The sequence below is a fragment of the Aulonocara sp. 'chitande type north' Nkhata Bay genome, linkage group LG23 (assembly GCF_057382095.1).
Source record: "Aulonocara sp. 'chitande type north' Nkhata Bay isolate Kocher_YH1m ecotype deep benthic linkage group LG23, A_spYH_male_GT1.1, whole genome shotgun sequence".
In the NCBI taxonomy this organism is placed as follows: domain Eukaryota; kingdom Metazoa; phylum Chordata; class Actinopteri; order Cichliformes; family Cichlidae; genus Aulonocara; species Aulonocara sp. 'chitande type north' Nkhata Bay.
The window spans coordinates 22,415,048-22,429,271 of NC_141365.1; the positions used below are offsets into that span (position 1 = coordinate 22,415,048).

The window sequence follows — 14,224 nt, forward strand, 5'->3', positions numbered from 1 at the left end:
TCAGCTTGTTTGTCTTGTTCAGTGGTGGTCGTCTTTCAGCCTTTCTTACCTTGGCCATGTCTCTGAGTATTGCACACCTTGTGCTTTTGGGCACTCCAGTGATGTTGCAGCTCTGAAATATGGCCAAACTGGTGGCAAGTGGCATCTTGGCAGCTGCACGCTTGACTTTTCTCAGTTCATGAGCAGTTATTTTGCGCCTTGGTTTTTCCACACGCTTCTTGCGACCCTGTTGACTATTTTGAATGAAACGCTTGATTGGTCGATGATCACGCTTCAGAAGCTTTGCAATTTTGAGACTGCTGCATCCCTCTGCAAGATATCTCACTATTTTTGACTTTTCTCAGCCTGTCAAGTCCTTCTTTTGACCCATTTTGCCAAAGGAAAGGACGTTGCCTAATAATTATGCACACCTGATATAGGGTGTTGATGTCATTAGACCACACCCCTTCTCATTACAGAGATGCACATCACCTAATATGCTTAACTGGTAGTAGGCTTTCGAGCCTATACAGCTTGGAGTAAGACAACATGCATGAAGAGGATGATGTGGACAAAATACTCATTTGCCTAATAATTCTGCACTCCCTGTATGCGGTGCGCATAGATGCACACCTTTCAGCATTGATGGTGCCTTTCCAGATGTGCAACCTGCCAGTTCCATAAGCACTGATGCACCTTCATAGAGAGATGTAGGCTTTGAACTAAGCGTTAATAACAAGCCTAATGATGCTATCCTCTTCAGTCCAAAGTGTGTCTAAACATTCGATTTGTTTTCTTTGTTCTAATGTGAACAACATATGGGTTTGTGAGCTTTCTAGATCCTTTCATTCTGTTTATACATTCATTTTACACGGTCACAGTTCAGTTTCCCTCAACTCAAGCACTTCAGAACATTATGGAGAATGTAAAAGTCAGTAGTGAGGGCCGTGCAACCTTTCTCCGTCATGTCTTCCTCTTCTTTCACTGCACTCACTGTTACCAACAGTTGGGTGTCACTGCTTCAGCCTTGATCACATTAACCACACACTGCCTAGATTATCTTAAAAACTCAACATCACAGCTTGTCTCTTGTGTTTTCAGGTCCAAATGATCCTTCAGTTTCCAAAATCAAACAAACACTTAGAGGCAAAACCTGTCCGGACTCATTCAGCTCGAATGAAATGATCGATGTGGTCATTCTGCCCGGTGTTACAATAAAGTTTAACATCAAGGTATCCATGAAAAAGATGATTTAGGAGGTCTAGCTGATTAAGATGACAACGTTTCTATTTATTCTCTATTCTGACTGAACCATTTCTTTAAAAAACAAACAAAGTTGTACACTTCTGCTTTCATTTTGGACAGAAACAGACTGAAAACTAAGTATCAGTGACTTCTGACAGATGACAGTGTGCTAGATGTGGAGCTGTGATTATGCTAATCTCTTTTTTAATAAAGCAAACACTGTAAATTTGATTATTCATTTTATTATCACATTAAGAAGAGTTTATCTACAAGCCGACAGCAACAAACACATTCCAGCTTTAATTGAGCTAAATGTGTAATTAATTAGAGTATATGCAGATGATGCAAAGATTTAAAGGGCTGATTCCCTTTGAAACTTTGATTATAAATTATGACTTTATTCATAAAGGAAGTGAAAGCTTATTACAAAAGGAGTGTCTGGAAGTGGTATAATCAGATATGAGGAATGTCTGATACTGTAATACTGAAAACAGACATACAAAAGAGCTAAATAACGAGAAAAATTAGGTTTTAAAACAAGTGGGAGCACAGACACCAGTTTAAGTAACAAAATTCAGATTTGAGAGAAAGAAAAACACTCTGAAGTGTACGAACCTGTTTGTTCTCCACATAAAAAGACTGTGTGCTTCCTGTGAACTCCAGTTTTACAAACAATTGACGGACCTGCTTCTGTTATTGAAAAAAAAAACAAAAAAACTTGTGGTCTTCTACATGTGCCATATGTTTGTGGACACAGCTGGCAGTGAGGAGAGTTAAAGTAATCTGATTGTTGTGTAGATAAAGCACGATTTCAATCTGCCCCACAGCCCTCAGATGCTGACATGAGCAGCACGTTAATACCAGACATATAGCAGACGTGTCCACATACTTTGGGCCATTCACAGCTGTGCACAAAGAGTGAGTAGTATCATGTGGAGAACAAGCAGACGCCAAAGAAGAAGAGAAACAAGAGTGTTGTGCTCTGTGTTTGGCAAGTGAGGAGTGAACGTATCGAGTGCATTTGCAGCTGCTCATCTGAAGCTGCTTCAGTCTCTCTCAGAGAAGTTTTCCTTTTCTTTGGTTTTTGGCACACGGTCGCGTTGCCGCTGAGCTCAGAGTACGCAGCAGTGCTTCTTCTTCTTCTTGCCACTCGGCCAATTTTTGTCTTTACTCTCAGACATTTTCTTCTTGCGGACCTCCCTCATGAGGTCAAAGAACACCTGCAGACAGATTACATGGATTAACTGTTGGTCAGAGCCTTGTCTCAAAGGTCAGAGCTCTTTGTTTTGTTTCTTTTGTTCTCTACCTTGTCCACATTGGCTCTCGTCTTGGCTGAGGTCTCCACGTATTGGACGCCCCACTCGCTTGCCTTTGCCGTGGCCTCTTCAGCAGAAACCTGCCGCCGATCCTCCAGATCTGACTTGTTCCCCACCAGAAGGAGAGGGATGGCCTCCTCTTCTTTCACCCGCAGGATCTGCTCCCTGAAAATACAAGAGAGATTTTCAAAGTACAGGTCACTCTACATTAATGGTCCTCAAAGTTTCTTTGAGACAAGACTATTAAACATTGATGCCCTCATTAGTCTGTTAAAGTAAATATTCTCATTTTATCAGTGGTAGAAAATGAAGCTGCAGTTCTTAGAATGTCAACAAGAGGCTGGGTCCAACAGTGAGTCAATCTCCACTACAGATGTGCAGTAACGCACTACAAGTAACACGTTACTTAATCTAATTACTTTTTTCAAGTAACGAGTAATGTAAAAGCTTACTATTGCAAAAAGTAATTAGATTACTGTTACTTTCCTGTAAGCATGCTGCGTTACTGCGTTACTAAACTGTTGTGATTTTGTTTGTGAGAGTGTCTCATGACAATGACGTAAGCGCGTGCAACGCCCATGGCAGTGAAAAATCAAACTTCAAATCTGAGCAAGCATGTAGCAAGCCGCCATGGGAATGTGAAAATCACAAACCCCAAGATCCCCCTGCTGTCATGACCGCTGCGGCACCAGGCAACACTCCACCCTCCCCACTCCTGCTAAACAGGTGACAATAGATTTAAGAGCGACGGGGCTTAGTATCGCTGAATCTTTCATTTTATTTATTTTTTGCTGTGTTTTACATGCATCTATTTGAAAGAGTGTAAAAACAAAACATTATTTTATTTTATATGCTGGAATATGCAGAAAATGGTTTTAAATGTTAAACAAATGTTTAACATTTAAAAGTCAAACACAGTTGCACATAATTTAATTTTTGCTTGAAGCAATGTGTATAAAGTTAAAAGATTAAAAGAAGTTTTAAAGAGAGGCTTTTTCATTTGATTACATTTTATATGATAGATTATGCAGAAAAAGTAGAATTGGGCTGAAAGGTCTGTTGCTTTATTACGTATTCAGGTTGTGTATGAAAAGTAACTAAGTAACTCATTACTTTTGAAAATAAGTAATCAGTAAAGTTACGGGATTACTGTTTTGGAGACGTAATAAGTAATTAGTAACTAGTTATTTTTTTCAAGTAACTTGACCAACACTGATCTCCACAGATTCCCACGTTAAAATGTCTGAATTTACAACAGAAATAAACATGTTTACAGCACTCTCCAAAAAAAAAAAGCAAGCAAACACTTTTTGTTCTCTAATTTTCCGTCACAACAGCTGTACAGCAGTGATTTCCTCTTTTTTATGACTCACCTGTTTAAACTTGGATCACGACTTAAAGTTTGCCTTTCTAGTTTTTACTGAAAGCTGTCAGCAGTTCTTTACTGTAGCTGCTAGCTGTGTGCTGCGCTTGATCTAAAGTCCAGCCTTTATGGGAAGGAATGGGAGGAATCTGTTGACTTAAAAGCGACCTGTGTGTGGTTCTTTTGAGTTTAACAGCTCAGTTTTCGTGTCAACATGTAAATGTGATTTTTTTTTCCCCAGGGCTGAATTTTTAAAAATGTTTTAAACACAGTCATTTTCACTGCCTGGTTGTATATTACTGTGGAGATTTTACTCCACATAAGTCGATTAAAATGTACCTCTGCTTGTTAAGAAGACTCAGACACTGACCTGAACTCCGACGTTGCTGTGAATGACTCGTGCTCTGTGATGGAGAAGACGAGCAGGAAGCCCTCGCCACTGCGGAAATAGTTATCCCTGATGGCTGCGTAGTCTTCTTGACCCGCCGTGTCCAAAATGTCAATCTGCACGTCCTCGCCGTCCAGCACCACCTTCTTCCTGTAGCTGTCGGCTTTGGTGGGCTCGTAGTCCTCCACGAACTGCGAGCAAAAACAAGGGTCACGTGACTGGGGAGAAGAAACAGCACAGAGGGAAGGGCTGATGGAAAATGTAGTTCTCGAGTCTCACCTCGTCATACATGAACTGCAGGGTTAGGGCTGACTTCCCTACACCGCCGCTGCCCACCATGATCACCTTGTGGAGAACCAGAGAGCTCTGGTTTTTGTTCTTACCAGAGGCCATGACTCTGGTCTAGGTCAGGTGGCTCACAGCTCTGCTCTCGAGTTCTGACGACCTGTAGAGACCAGCAGAGGTCAGCAGGAAAGGACATGAAAAGACTCACACATTCATTTTGGGACTTACAAAAAACCCCACGTTTGGTTTGGCACAGATTTTTATGCTGGATGCCCTTCCTGACACAACCGTCACAGCGCTTTGCGTCTCCTCCTGAACTTGAATTGGGGATCTCTCATGTGTCAGGCAAACTTGTTAACCACGACACTATAAGCCACTATATGATGTGCACCTTCCTAGATATGCAACTACACGCTGACACAGATATAAATGCAATGATGATGTTGGTCACTTGCGCAGGCAGCGTCACAGAATCTACATAGGTTCAATGCAGAAGTATAATTAAGGTGTGACGCAGTCTTGAGATTCCTTACCAGGTGATTCAACTACCACTCACTCCTTAGCAACTCATATGATGACAACAGGATGGGTCAACAACTCATAGGACAACCTGTGACTCCACTGTAGGGTGAACACCTGGAACTACCAATCAGCTTTTAGAGCAGATGAAACCTCTCAATGAGATGAAAACCATGTTCAAGAACCTTAAAAACAAAGAAGCCAAGTTCTCTTCAGCACAAATGCCTAAGACTACCAGGAACCTGCTATTTCTAAGACCTGGACACCCTGCTTGAATAATTATTTTGGCAAATATTGGGATCATGATTAATCAGGAAATCATTGGCAAAAAGTCAAAAGAAAAGTATATTTTTAATAAAGGGGATTTCCTGGAATCTTCAAATAAAATTCAGATAAAAAAATAAAGAAATTAATCACTGTGAAGTTGTGATTTCAACCTATTAAGGATGGGGAATTAATGAAATGCGTAAAGTCAAAAATGGCAAAAATGAAGCATTATTGCTTTAATTACAGTCCTGCTCTACATGTGAACGTTTAAGGCTTCTCCACTGTGACCTGCAGACTGTACTGTTATTATACATTTACGTTTTGAGGTTTTCCCTTTAAATGCAGGTTGTTACGCAGTGGTTTCACTGGTCTAGCCCACTTTAGGTCAAATTGGGCTGTTTGTGGACCAGGATCTATGGTTAATTTGCCGCCTCTGCTCTAGAGGATTCAGAAAAATTCAAACACACAGCTGAGTTTTTATGCTTTCCTCTGAGATCCAAAGAAACTGGTACAGAGTGACGCCGTTTTTCTGTTTCATATCCTCAGAGACGGACAGTCTGTGGTTTAAGTCAGCAGTTTGAAGGCTTTACATGTACATGCATATGCTTATGCTCTGTTGGTTTTATAAAGAGGTTAATGCTTTTATTTTGAAAATTAAAGTCTGGGTGCTTCTGTGTATGCTTAGACACATATGTGATAAACGTACTTCGATCACTATGTGAGCTGAAGCTGCATTTGCACCTAATTTAGTGAAGACTACAGATTTGGTGTGGCGGGGCGGTAATATTTGAATATTTTGTCATTTAGCTTGTTGTGATTATGGAGCTACGTCTCCTAACAAAGGTTCTTCTAAAAATAAGAACCTTACTGTGAGTAACGAGATTTTTTTCAGGTGCCAAACAAATGAGCAGACAGAGGAAACAACAGGATGCTTTCCATTCTTCAGCTGATTGAGATAATCACATATTTATCTTTCTGAGAGATATTGGCCTTGCTGCGTTCCTCTTGTGCTTCAGTTTACGTTCGCGGCCCTGACACAAAGACGATATGGTTTGGTAGCAATGAAGACGTTTCAAGAACTCCTCAATAAGAAAAATCTCCTGGTTTGTTCGTGCTACAGTTTTCACAGACATTTTGAACATCGAGGTCCTCGTCTTCGCTCCCCTGCGTTTTGATTATGAACTCACCAATCAGACTTTTTCCACTTGCAATTGGATGGAGTTAACTTGGCTGTGAATATCAACTGTAGGTTACTGACAATGTAAAGATGTATTTGCCTCATTTACTGTCCCCTGGCTGATTCCAGATCAGTGTGAGAGTCTTCACTGCCGTTATTTACAGTGTTTGTTAAGTTCCATTCACACAAAAAGCAACATTGTGCTTCGCTTTGAAGGGGAGTATGTTGTTTTCGGCATATAGCCAAAAACAACATACTCATGGGTTAGTTTTAAGAAATAAAAAATAAAAATCGTTCAGCCCTCATGTCGCTAGATGATATTTCAGGCTTCTCACAAGGCAATCAGTGGTCTCCTTCGCCTTTACTGGTAGCGGCTTGAGTGGACGTGGCTTAACATCGAACAAACGTTCTACTAGACCAGGAATCTCAAACTCATTTTTACAGTAGCCCTTAAGTGTGCCAGCTCAGTGAAACTCGCCTTTTTTGTCAGTTTAAATAAGCTGAAGCACACATGTAATCCCAGAGATATCTTAATGTAAGAAACAAGAAGTGCAATTTCATCAACATGTCTCAGTTTTTCTACATAAAGAAGTGTTGGAATAAATCTGAAATTCTGACATTTAACTGCTTATTTGTAACTTATTTACTCTGGTGGCACATGAATGGCTACAAGGAGGTCTTTATCAGCGGGAAAAGCTGTAAAACCTGTGAAAATACAGGTACAAGTCCAACATTTATGCCCTTCTTCACTTGTTCCAAAAGCTGTTCAGTGGGGCCGATTAGAGCCTTTGCCAGGCCGATTCTAGCCCTCAGTGCCTGATGTTTGACACCCCTATACAAAGCTCTAGTTCTTACAAAGTCTCTGCTGTTAGCGTGCTTCACACTGTGATAGCTTTGTGGTGTTGTAAACACAGAAAAATTGCAGAACTGAACTCAACAGATCGACTGATTGTCACCGATATGCGATCCAAGTTTCTGATTCAGGATTGGACAAATAAGTGATCAACATTTGTAATCACTGACAACGTTACATCAGCTCTAACATCAGACAGAAAGTAGAGCCCCCTTAAGCACACTGAGGGGTAAAAATCCAGCCCTGAAAGTGTCTGCACTGCTGGAAAGTACTAGGAGGAGAGCAGGGCCAGTTCCTTAGAAGCTCATGGGGAAAGTTCCTGCCGTGGAAAAGGGTCGTTAGCTTCAGGTGTGAGTGATACAGGTCTGTACACCCTGCATGAGTGATAAGTATGGGAGGTATGTGGAAAAACCCTCTCGTCAGTGACCTTTCCAGTTGCTCGACATGCGGGCAGAGATAAGCTGGAGCTGTAAATAAGCTCCGAAATTAGCCATAGATTAATAACACGGCTGGCTGAGCTCAAAGAGGAACTATATGTGCTCCTATCAACACTCAACTTCAGCTTCCTCTCTGTCCTAAACAGCTGGAAACGAGTCTCAACAAGACACTAAACAGACACTGCTCTTCCCGGTTTCTGCCCCCGTCCCTCAAACGTCATCTCTGATTGGCCTCGGGCGCGGACAGGCCTGTTGTCATTGGTCGGTCGCGCTGCCACTCAAAGCTGCCCGTAAAGCAGCGACAGATAACGATTTCTGTTCCTCCACAGGGGGAAACTGAGCGAGAATCCGCCGTTAAAACGCTGCCCGCGAGGCAGAGGCGGACCGTGCCGGGGTGAACAGCACGGTCGGACTCCACTCACTCACCTGCTGAGGTGTTTTCCTGCCGTTCACTCAGAAATCCGCTTCACGCACAACTTTTACAAGTTCTCCAGCAGACTGTGCGCCCCACCTTGTACACGGACTCGGCGAAGATCGTCTGTGTTCGCGAGGACGACCCACTCTTTCAGCTAATCGCAGGCGGCCGCTCAGCGCACGCGCAAATGTTACCAGGGCGACTGATGTACCACTTTACCCGCTAAACAAACACCAACACATGTTATTAAGCATCTTTGAAGGTTATACGATTTAAATAAAGTCCACAAAATGTCTGGCCCTGTTATTTCTAGCAGAGAAACCCGGAAACAGACACAGAGTGACACCTCCTACCTTTACCTTTACCGTCTTGTCCTCTACAGGATGTGACGTCACGGAATTCCCTGTCTTTATTGTTACTGAAAGAAAACAAATATTCATTCAGTAATATTTTTATAGGCCACTTTGACACTTCACTTTATTTACTACTATATATATATATAGGTGTTTTACTCTGATTTATTTTTACATACAAATTTTGAAGCGCTAAATATGGGAATTAAATTAAAGCTCTTCCATAAATCTGCTTTAGATCCTTTTATTATTTAGTTTTTGTGTTTGTTATTACTTAAATGTCATATATCATATTTAACTTTTTTCAGTCTTTTTTTGTGATTTACGTCTTTGCATTTGAGCTACTTTACATTTTTATCTTTATTTTTTCTTTAAATTTCATTAATTTTGTTCTACATACAGCTGACTAAAATTTGTGACCTTTGAACTTGAATAGATGGGAAACAGAAATTTAAAAAGGCAAATAAATATGATGACTGTTTTGTTCCCTTCTTAGATCACTGCAGTGAAGTAACTGTGATCCATACAGGAGGGGAACAAATGATGAAATTAGAATAATTTTAAAAATAGAAAAATAAATAAATAAATAAATAAAAATAATCTAGTAATTATGAAGCTGGATAACCTCACACTTTTTTCTTTTGGGACCATGATGTCCATAACTCATGAAAAGAAGCTGCTTTCTTTCAGTTCCCTTCACCTCTGATGACTTTATATTTTATATTTTTCAAAAAAAAAAAAAAAAAAAAAAAAAAAAAAAAGGGAAAGAATGAATCGGTTCTTAAATATCAGTCTCCCAACACCCCCAGACAAACTGATGTGAAGGTCTTTACAGCAGTGTTGAGTTTGTTTCTAAACCAAAAAAAGAAGAACAATGAGCAGCCCAGACAGGACTAACAATTCTGACTATTCTGTAAACTAAGAGGACTGTGGCCTGCTTTGCTTCAGGATTTTAGTTTATGCTTATGATACCATCAGACGTCTTCTGCAGAGGAAAAACAGCAAAACAGGAACACAGATTTAAAATCAGTGATCCCGGTTTAAAGTAAAAAAAAGTTCAGTTTCTGAATTTCTCCTAGTGTGTGCCATGACCCTCTGCTGGACTGTGAAGGTACTGCAATGATCAATTATTGTAAGTAGAAAGCTACTTTCAGCTGCTCCCTGATTCACAAGGGCCGAAATAGGTTTTATGTCGGATGGTCTTCCTGTTTCAGCCCCTTCCAGCGGATTTATGTCTCCTCCCGGCACTGAATCACTACACTATGAGGCCAAAAAATGTAAATCTTAATTCTAACAATATGTTACAAAATAAAACCAACAGGAATATAACGTTTTAAAAGTCACCTCTTTAAAACTTTTATATGATTTAATGCTGCAGCATGAACTTATAGGATCAGATGCAGTTTTATAGGCTGAGCCAAATGATCACCCATCAATCTTCAGGACCAAAGCAGAATGCGGTTGGTTTAATTCTTATGAGACTCTGTAGGACAAAGTACTTTGGAAGGATTATTGAAACACATTTTTTCTCTAAAAAATTTCTTTGTTTCTTGGATTAGCTTGGAGACCTGTCCAGGGTGCTCCATCTTCAGACAGTAACAGCTGAGTTAGACTCCGTTTGGAAAGTAAAGCTGCAGACAAACAATTAGAAAAGCAAAATGAAAACAAAGGAAACAGCTAGATTTTCTCCTGTGTGATGATCTGAGGTTTGGCCAATGTTTGATTTTCTTTTTTTTTTTTTGTTTTTTTTTTTTTTGCCTGTCCCATTTGGTTCTTTAGCCATCAGAATTGTTGTCTGAAGACCAACAAGGATACCCAATGGATTTACTTTGCCAAATGGATCTTCGTGGCATTGCCGTATTGGTCCATTTGGTCGATCTTTGTTTTTATTATTTATTATATTTTATTTTCAGATGTTACAGATGGGACAGACATGAGTGAGGGCAATGTTTGATTTTCACATGTCAAACTGGGCTTCAGTCTAAAGTCTGGTAAGTTTGGCGACTTTAGAAGAACCAAAAGCACAATGAGGAGATCTTTGACTTTCAGTGGAGCAAATTTTCAATCAGTCTGTGAACAAAGAGAATAATTTCCTTCACAGCCTCATCAATTTTATGTTAACTGTTTAACTTTTGTCCCCTTTTCACTTGGATAGATCCCACTTTTTAGGTTTCTGCTGCAAAATTTCAAAATCATACATTTACTTACCTGGAAAGCATGAACATTTTCTTGGGGTGCAAAACTATAGAATTATTGAAAGATTTTATACATGATGTAGTTTCAGTGTTTGGAACAAAGATGGCGCCATTTCATTACTTTCCTCACGCATGACAAGGAGGAGCGGAGATCAATGACTAAAGTGCCAACCTTTATTGAACTGGTGCTATATGGAGCTCCAAAGTTAAGTAAAACCTGTTTTTAACCTTTTATTTTATCATATTTAGGATATATAAAATAGAATACATTTAAGAGTTCGTATTAATTAGAAATTATGATTCATGTGGTCATTAACTGTGAGGATAAAAAGGGAAAAGCAGATTGTGTCTGCTCTTCAGGTTGTTTTGCCTTGTGATAATCACCAGCTGAAAGGTCAAAGGTCACTGAGCCCAGCCTCTCTGCCTATCTCGCTAGTGCTGGCTGTAAAGGGGTGTGACGAGCTCATTTGGTTCTCAGTTTTACTAACAAATGTTGTTGTCCGGACTTCCTGCCGTGTCATTAGGACGAGCTGTTGCGGATCATGTTCCATTTGACTACAAAGAGCGAGGCTCTCCGATTATTTGAATGTTCTTTTAGGGCTTATCGAAATGAGCTTGGCTGAAAATGTAACGCTGTGGTTTGAGCTCCCATGGTGCTTCAGGGCGTTTACGTCAAAGTTTATCCACTTGCAATAACCCCAGGTGTTTATTTTAATACATGTGGCAACATTTGTTTGAATTTCCAAAAGTATGTGGTCACATCTTAGTTTGAAACAATAACACATGAAGAATAAAACCAGCCTTTTTCTATACAGCTGAGAGGAAATATCAGGGTAAGTCAACATTTTTCCATCTATGTTGTTTTTTGCCTGCTGGTCACTGACTCAACTTGAAAATCAACCGTTTTAAAGAAGCTAAAGGACACAAAACAACAAAGTGTCTACAAAATCACTTTTATGGACCATTAACGTTTAATAAGTTTCTACAGGACGAAGGCTGTAAAGAAAAGCTTTGATGTACATTAAAAGGTAATCCAGGCTTTATATTATAGCTACAACATATGGTACAACTGAAATGGTGGTATTTCCATACTTTGGGTCACATTTTTCTATCCAGTTGTAAGGTAATGTTATATAAACTGATTACCATATACATATCTGTGTTATGTTGTCTTTCTGAAGGCTGAGCATTGATTCAAGTTCAGCTTATAACAAATGTCCTTTGGAAAAAGCCAGATTTAAGGATCTTAAAGGATATAAAACAAAAGCAAAGACTATAAATTTCCTTTTATGCACCAGAAAAACTTTAAAAGTTAGTATGAGAGTATTAAACACAGGCTTCTGCCACTCTTATTAAGATTACAGTTTAATCCAGACTTTATGTTTTGCTGGGTCTTGATGTTTTATGTGATTTTTCCTTGTTTTTCCTCTTCCTTGTACTCATCAGACTGCAAACACCCTCCCCAAAGTTAAAGTGTTTTCCCTGTTTTATTTATTTTAAAGTGTGCTCCTGGATGATTAAACCAAACTGTAGTCGTGTTTTAGCGGAATCTTCTGTGATGTGACGTCTTAAAAGTCCACGTGAGCTGAAGCACTGCAGGATACAGGATACATAGACAAATAAACAAAAGCGTTACAAGTGGTATTAGAAGAGAGAAAAGGGTAACACCGAAGTCCACTGAATGTTCTTACTGTCCACACAACAAGTATTTTACATGTAAACACTTTCATTTTGAGTATTTCCTTTTTTTTTACATTACAGAATAAATATTGCAGCTTTTACTCAATCAGTCGTACTGTACATCGAAACTCTACATGAGCATGAAAAAAAAGTTGTGTTTTATCTCTAAATTTAGCAGTGGAATGTTTTCAGAACTGAAATAATATGACTACATGCAATAAATAACATTTGATTACAATGGCGATCGTGGCTCAAGAGTTGGGAGTTCGCCTTGTAACTGGCTTGGACAGTCTCAGTCGTTGTGTCCTTGGGCAACACACTTCACCTGTTGCCTACTGGTGGTGGTCAGAGGGCCCGGTGGCGCCAGCGTCCGGCAGCCTCGCCTCTGTCAGTGCGCCCCAGGGTTGCTGTGGCTACAACGTAGCTTGCCATCACCATGTGTGTGTGAATGGGTGGATGACTGAATGTGTAAAGCGCTTTGGGGTCCATAGGGAAAGTGCTATACAAATACAGGCCATTTACCATTTAAAGTACTCAAGAGGTGGTAATCAATAACGAGAAAATTCTCCAAGTAAATAGATAATTTTTAAGAAATCCAGCTAAATAATCAACTTGAACATTTATGTTTAAAGTAGTAAATAAATTAGATGAACTCAAGCAGATCAAATACAATTTGTGATGATCATTGAAAATAAATCACTCAAAAAGAGAGAAAGTGACACATGGCGACTGAAACGAAGTACAAAGAAAATAAAAGTTTTGACTATTTAATCCAAATAACTACTTATTTACTAACATGGTCCCTTCTTTAATTAAATTAGGGCATTTAACTTAATTCATTTTGATCTCCAGTTCCTGAAGTTCACTTTCTTATTAATTTATATGTACTTTTTATCTGCATACACAGTTTTAAATACTTGAGAAATGGCAAAGACCACCAATGTGCAACATTATAACCTTAATTTATTTCAGGTATATTGTGTTTGGACTTTTAGAAGTGTGGCTGTGTAAAGATTTAGATATAATAAGGACACCAATCCTCCTGCAGTCCCATTCAGTGTAATAAAAACATGTTCCTACAAATGTGCGGTGTATGGGTCACTGAAGCAGCCCTCACTGTGCTGTATGGGCCACGTGAAGGTGACAAAATACAGATTTTTTAAACACATAATGTAAATATTAAAAATGTTCTAAAATAGAATAGAAATAATCGATGTTTATAAACATAAAACTGAGTGTAGCTGAGATTTTTTTTTGCTCTACTGTAACTTGATGTGATATCTCCTCATTAAGCAAATTTACTGTAACTCACCTTTTGTAAGGTGCAATAAGTTTATTATACATCATTTACATTTTTGTTACATTTACATCAAATAAAGTGAGCAGCATAAATTTCAGCTGCTTTTTTTTTTTTAGTTTTTGGCATGTGTAGAGCACATTTCTTCAGAATTCTGCACAATTCAGCCCTTCCCACAGCTGTTTTGGGTAATCAGATTACTTCAGCAACAGAGGAGTCCTGTGGTTTTCTGTGGGCGGAGGAGGGCAGAGGGGTGGTGTAAACCTGTAAACAGCTCGGGTTTTTAGAGTCTGCCTCCCTTTAGGGCTAATTTCCCCACAGGGAGTTTTTCAGCAGTGAACACCCCTGGCGCTTCTCTGACTCCTCGCTAGCCCCGCCCACACTATCCCCCATCCCAACCCCCTCTCCTGTATATAAGAAGTTTTGGGAGACTGCAAGCTCACACGGCAGAATGG

General features: G+C 39.6%; 1 protein-coding gene across 1 annotated transcript; it reads right to left on the reverse strand.

Annotated features, from left to right (window-relative positions):
- Positions 1 to 1,450: 1,450 nt before the first annotated feature.
- On the reverse strand, positions 1,451 to 8,523 carry LOC147301715 (ras-related protein ralB-B-like). The gene is made up of 5 exons (XM_086282299.1): positions 8,256 to 8,523; positions 4,571 to 4,736; positions 4,274 to 4,482; positions 2,531 to 2,705; positions 1,451 to 2,444 (listed from the first exon to the last, which is right to left on the reverse strand). The coding sequence occupies exons 2-5, from the start codon at positions 4,682 to 4,684 to the stop codon at positions 2,337 to 2,339; spliced, it is 606 nt and encodes a 201-aa protein (XP_086138425.1). The 5' UTR covers positions 4,685 to 4,736; positions 8,256 to 8,523; the 3' UTR covers positions 1,451 to 2,336.
- Positions 8,524 to 14,224: the final 5,701 nt, after the last annotated feature.

What these genes read in the sequence shown, in the direction of transcription:
- LOC147301715 (XM_086282299.1), bottom strand. Translation starts at nt 4,684, where the DNA reads ATGGCCTCTGGTAAGAACAAAAACCAGAGCTCTCTGGTTCTCCACAAG. An exon ending in TGCAGTTCATGTATGACGAG is followed by an intron (nt 4,483 to 4,570) that starts GTGAGACTCGAG and finishes TTTTGCTCGCAG; the next exon opens with TTCGTGGAGGACTACGAGCC. An exon ending in CGAGAGCCAATGTGGACAAG is followed by an intron (nt 2,445 to 2,530) that starts GTAGAGAACAAA and finishes ATCTGTCTGCAG; the next exon opens with GTGTTCTTTGACCTCATGAG.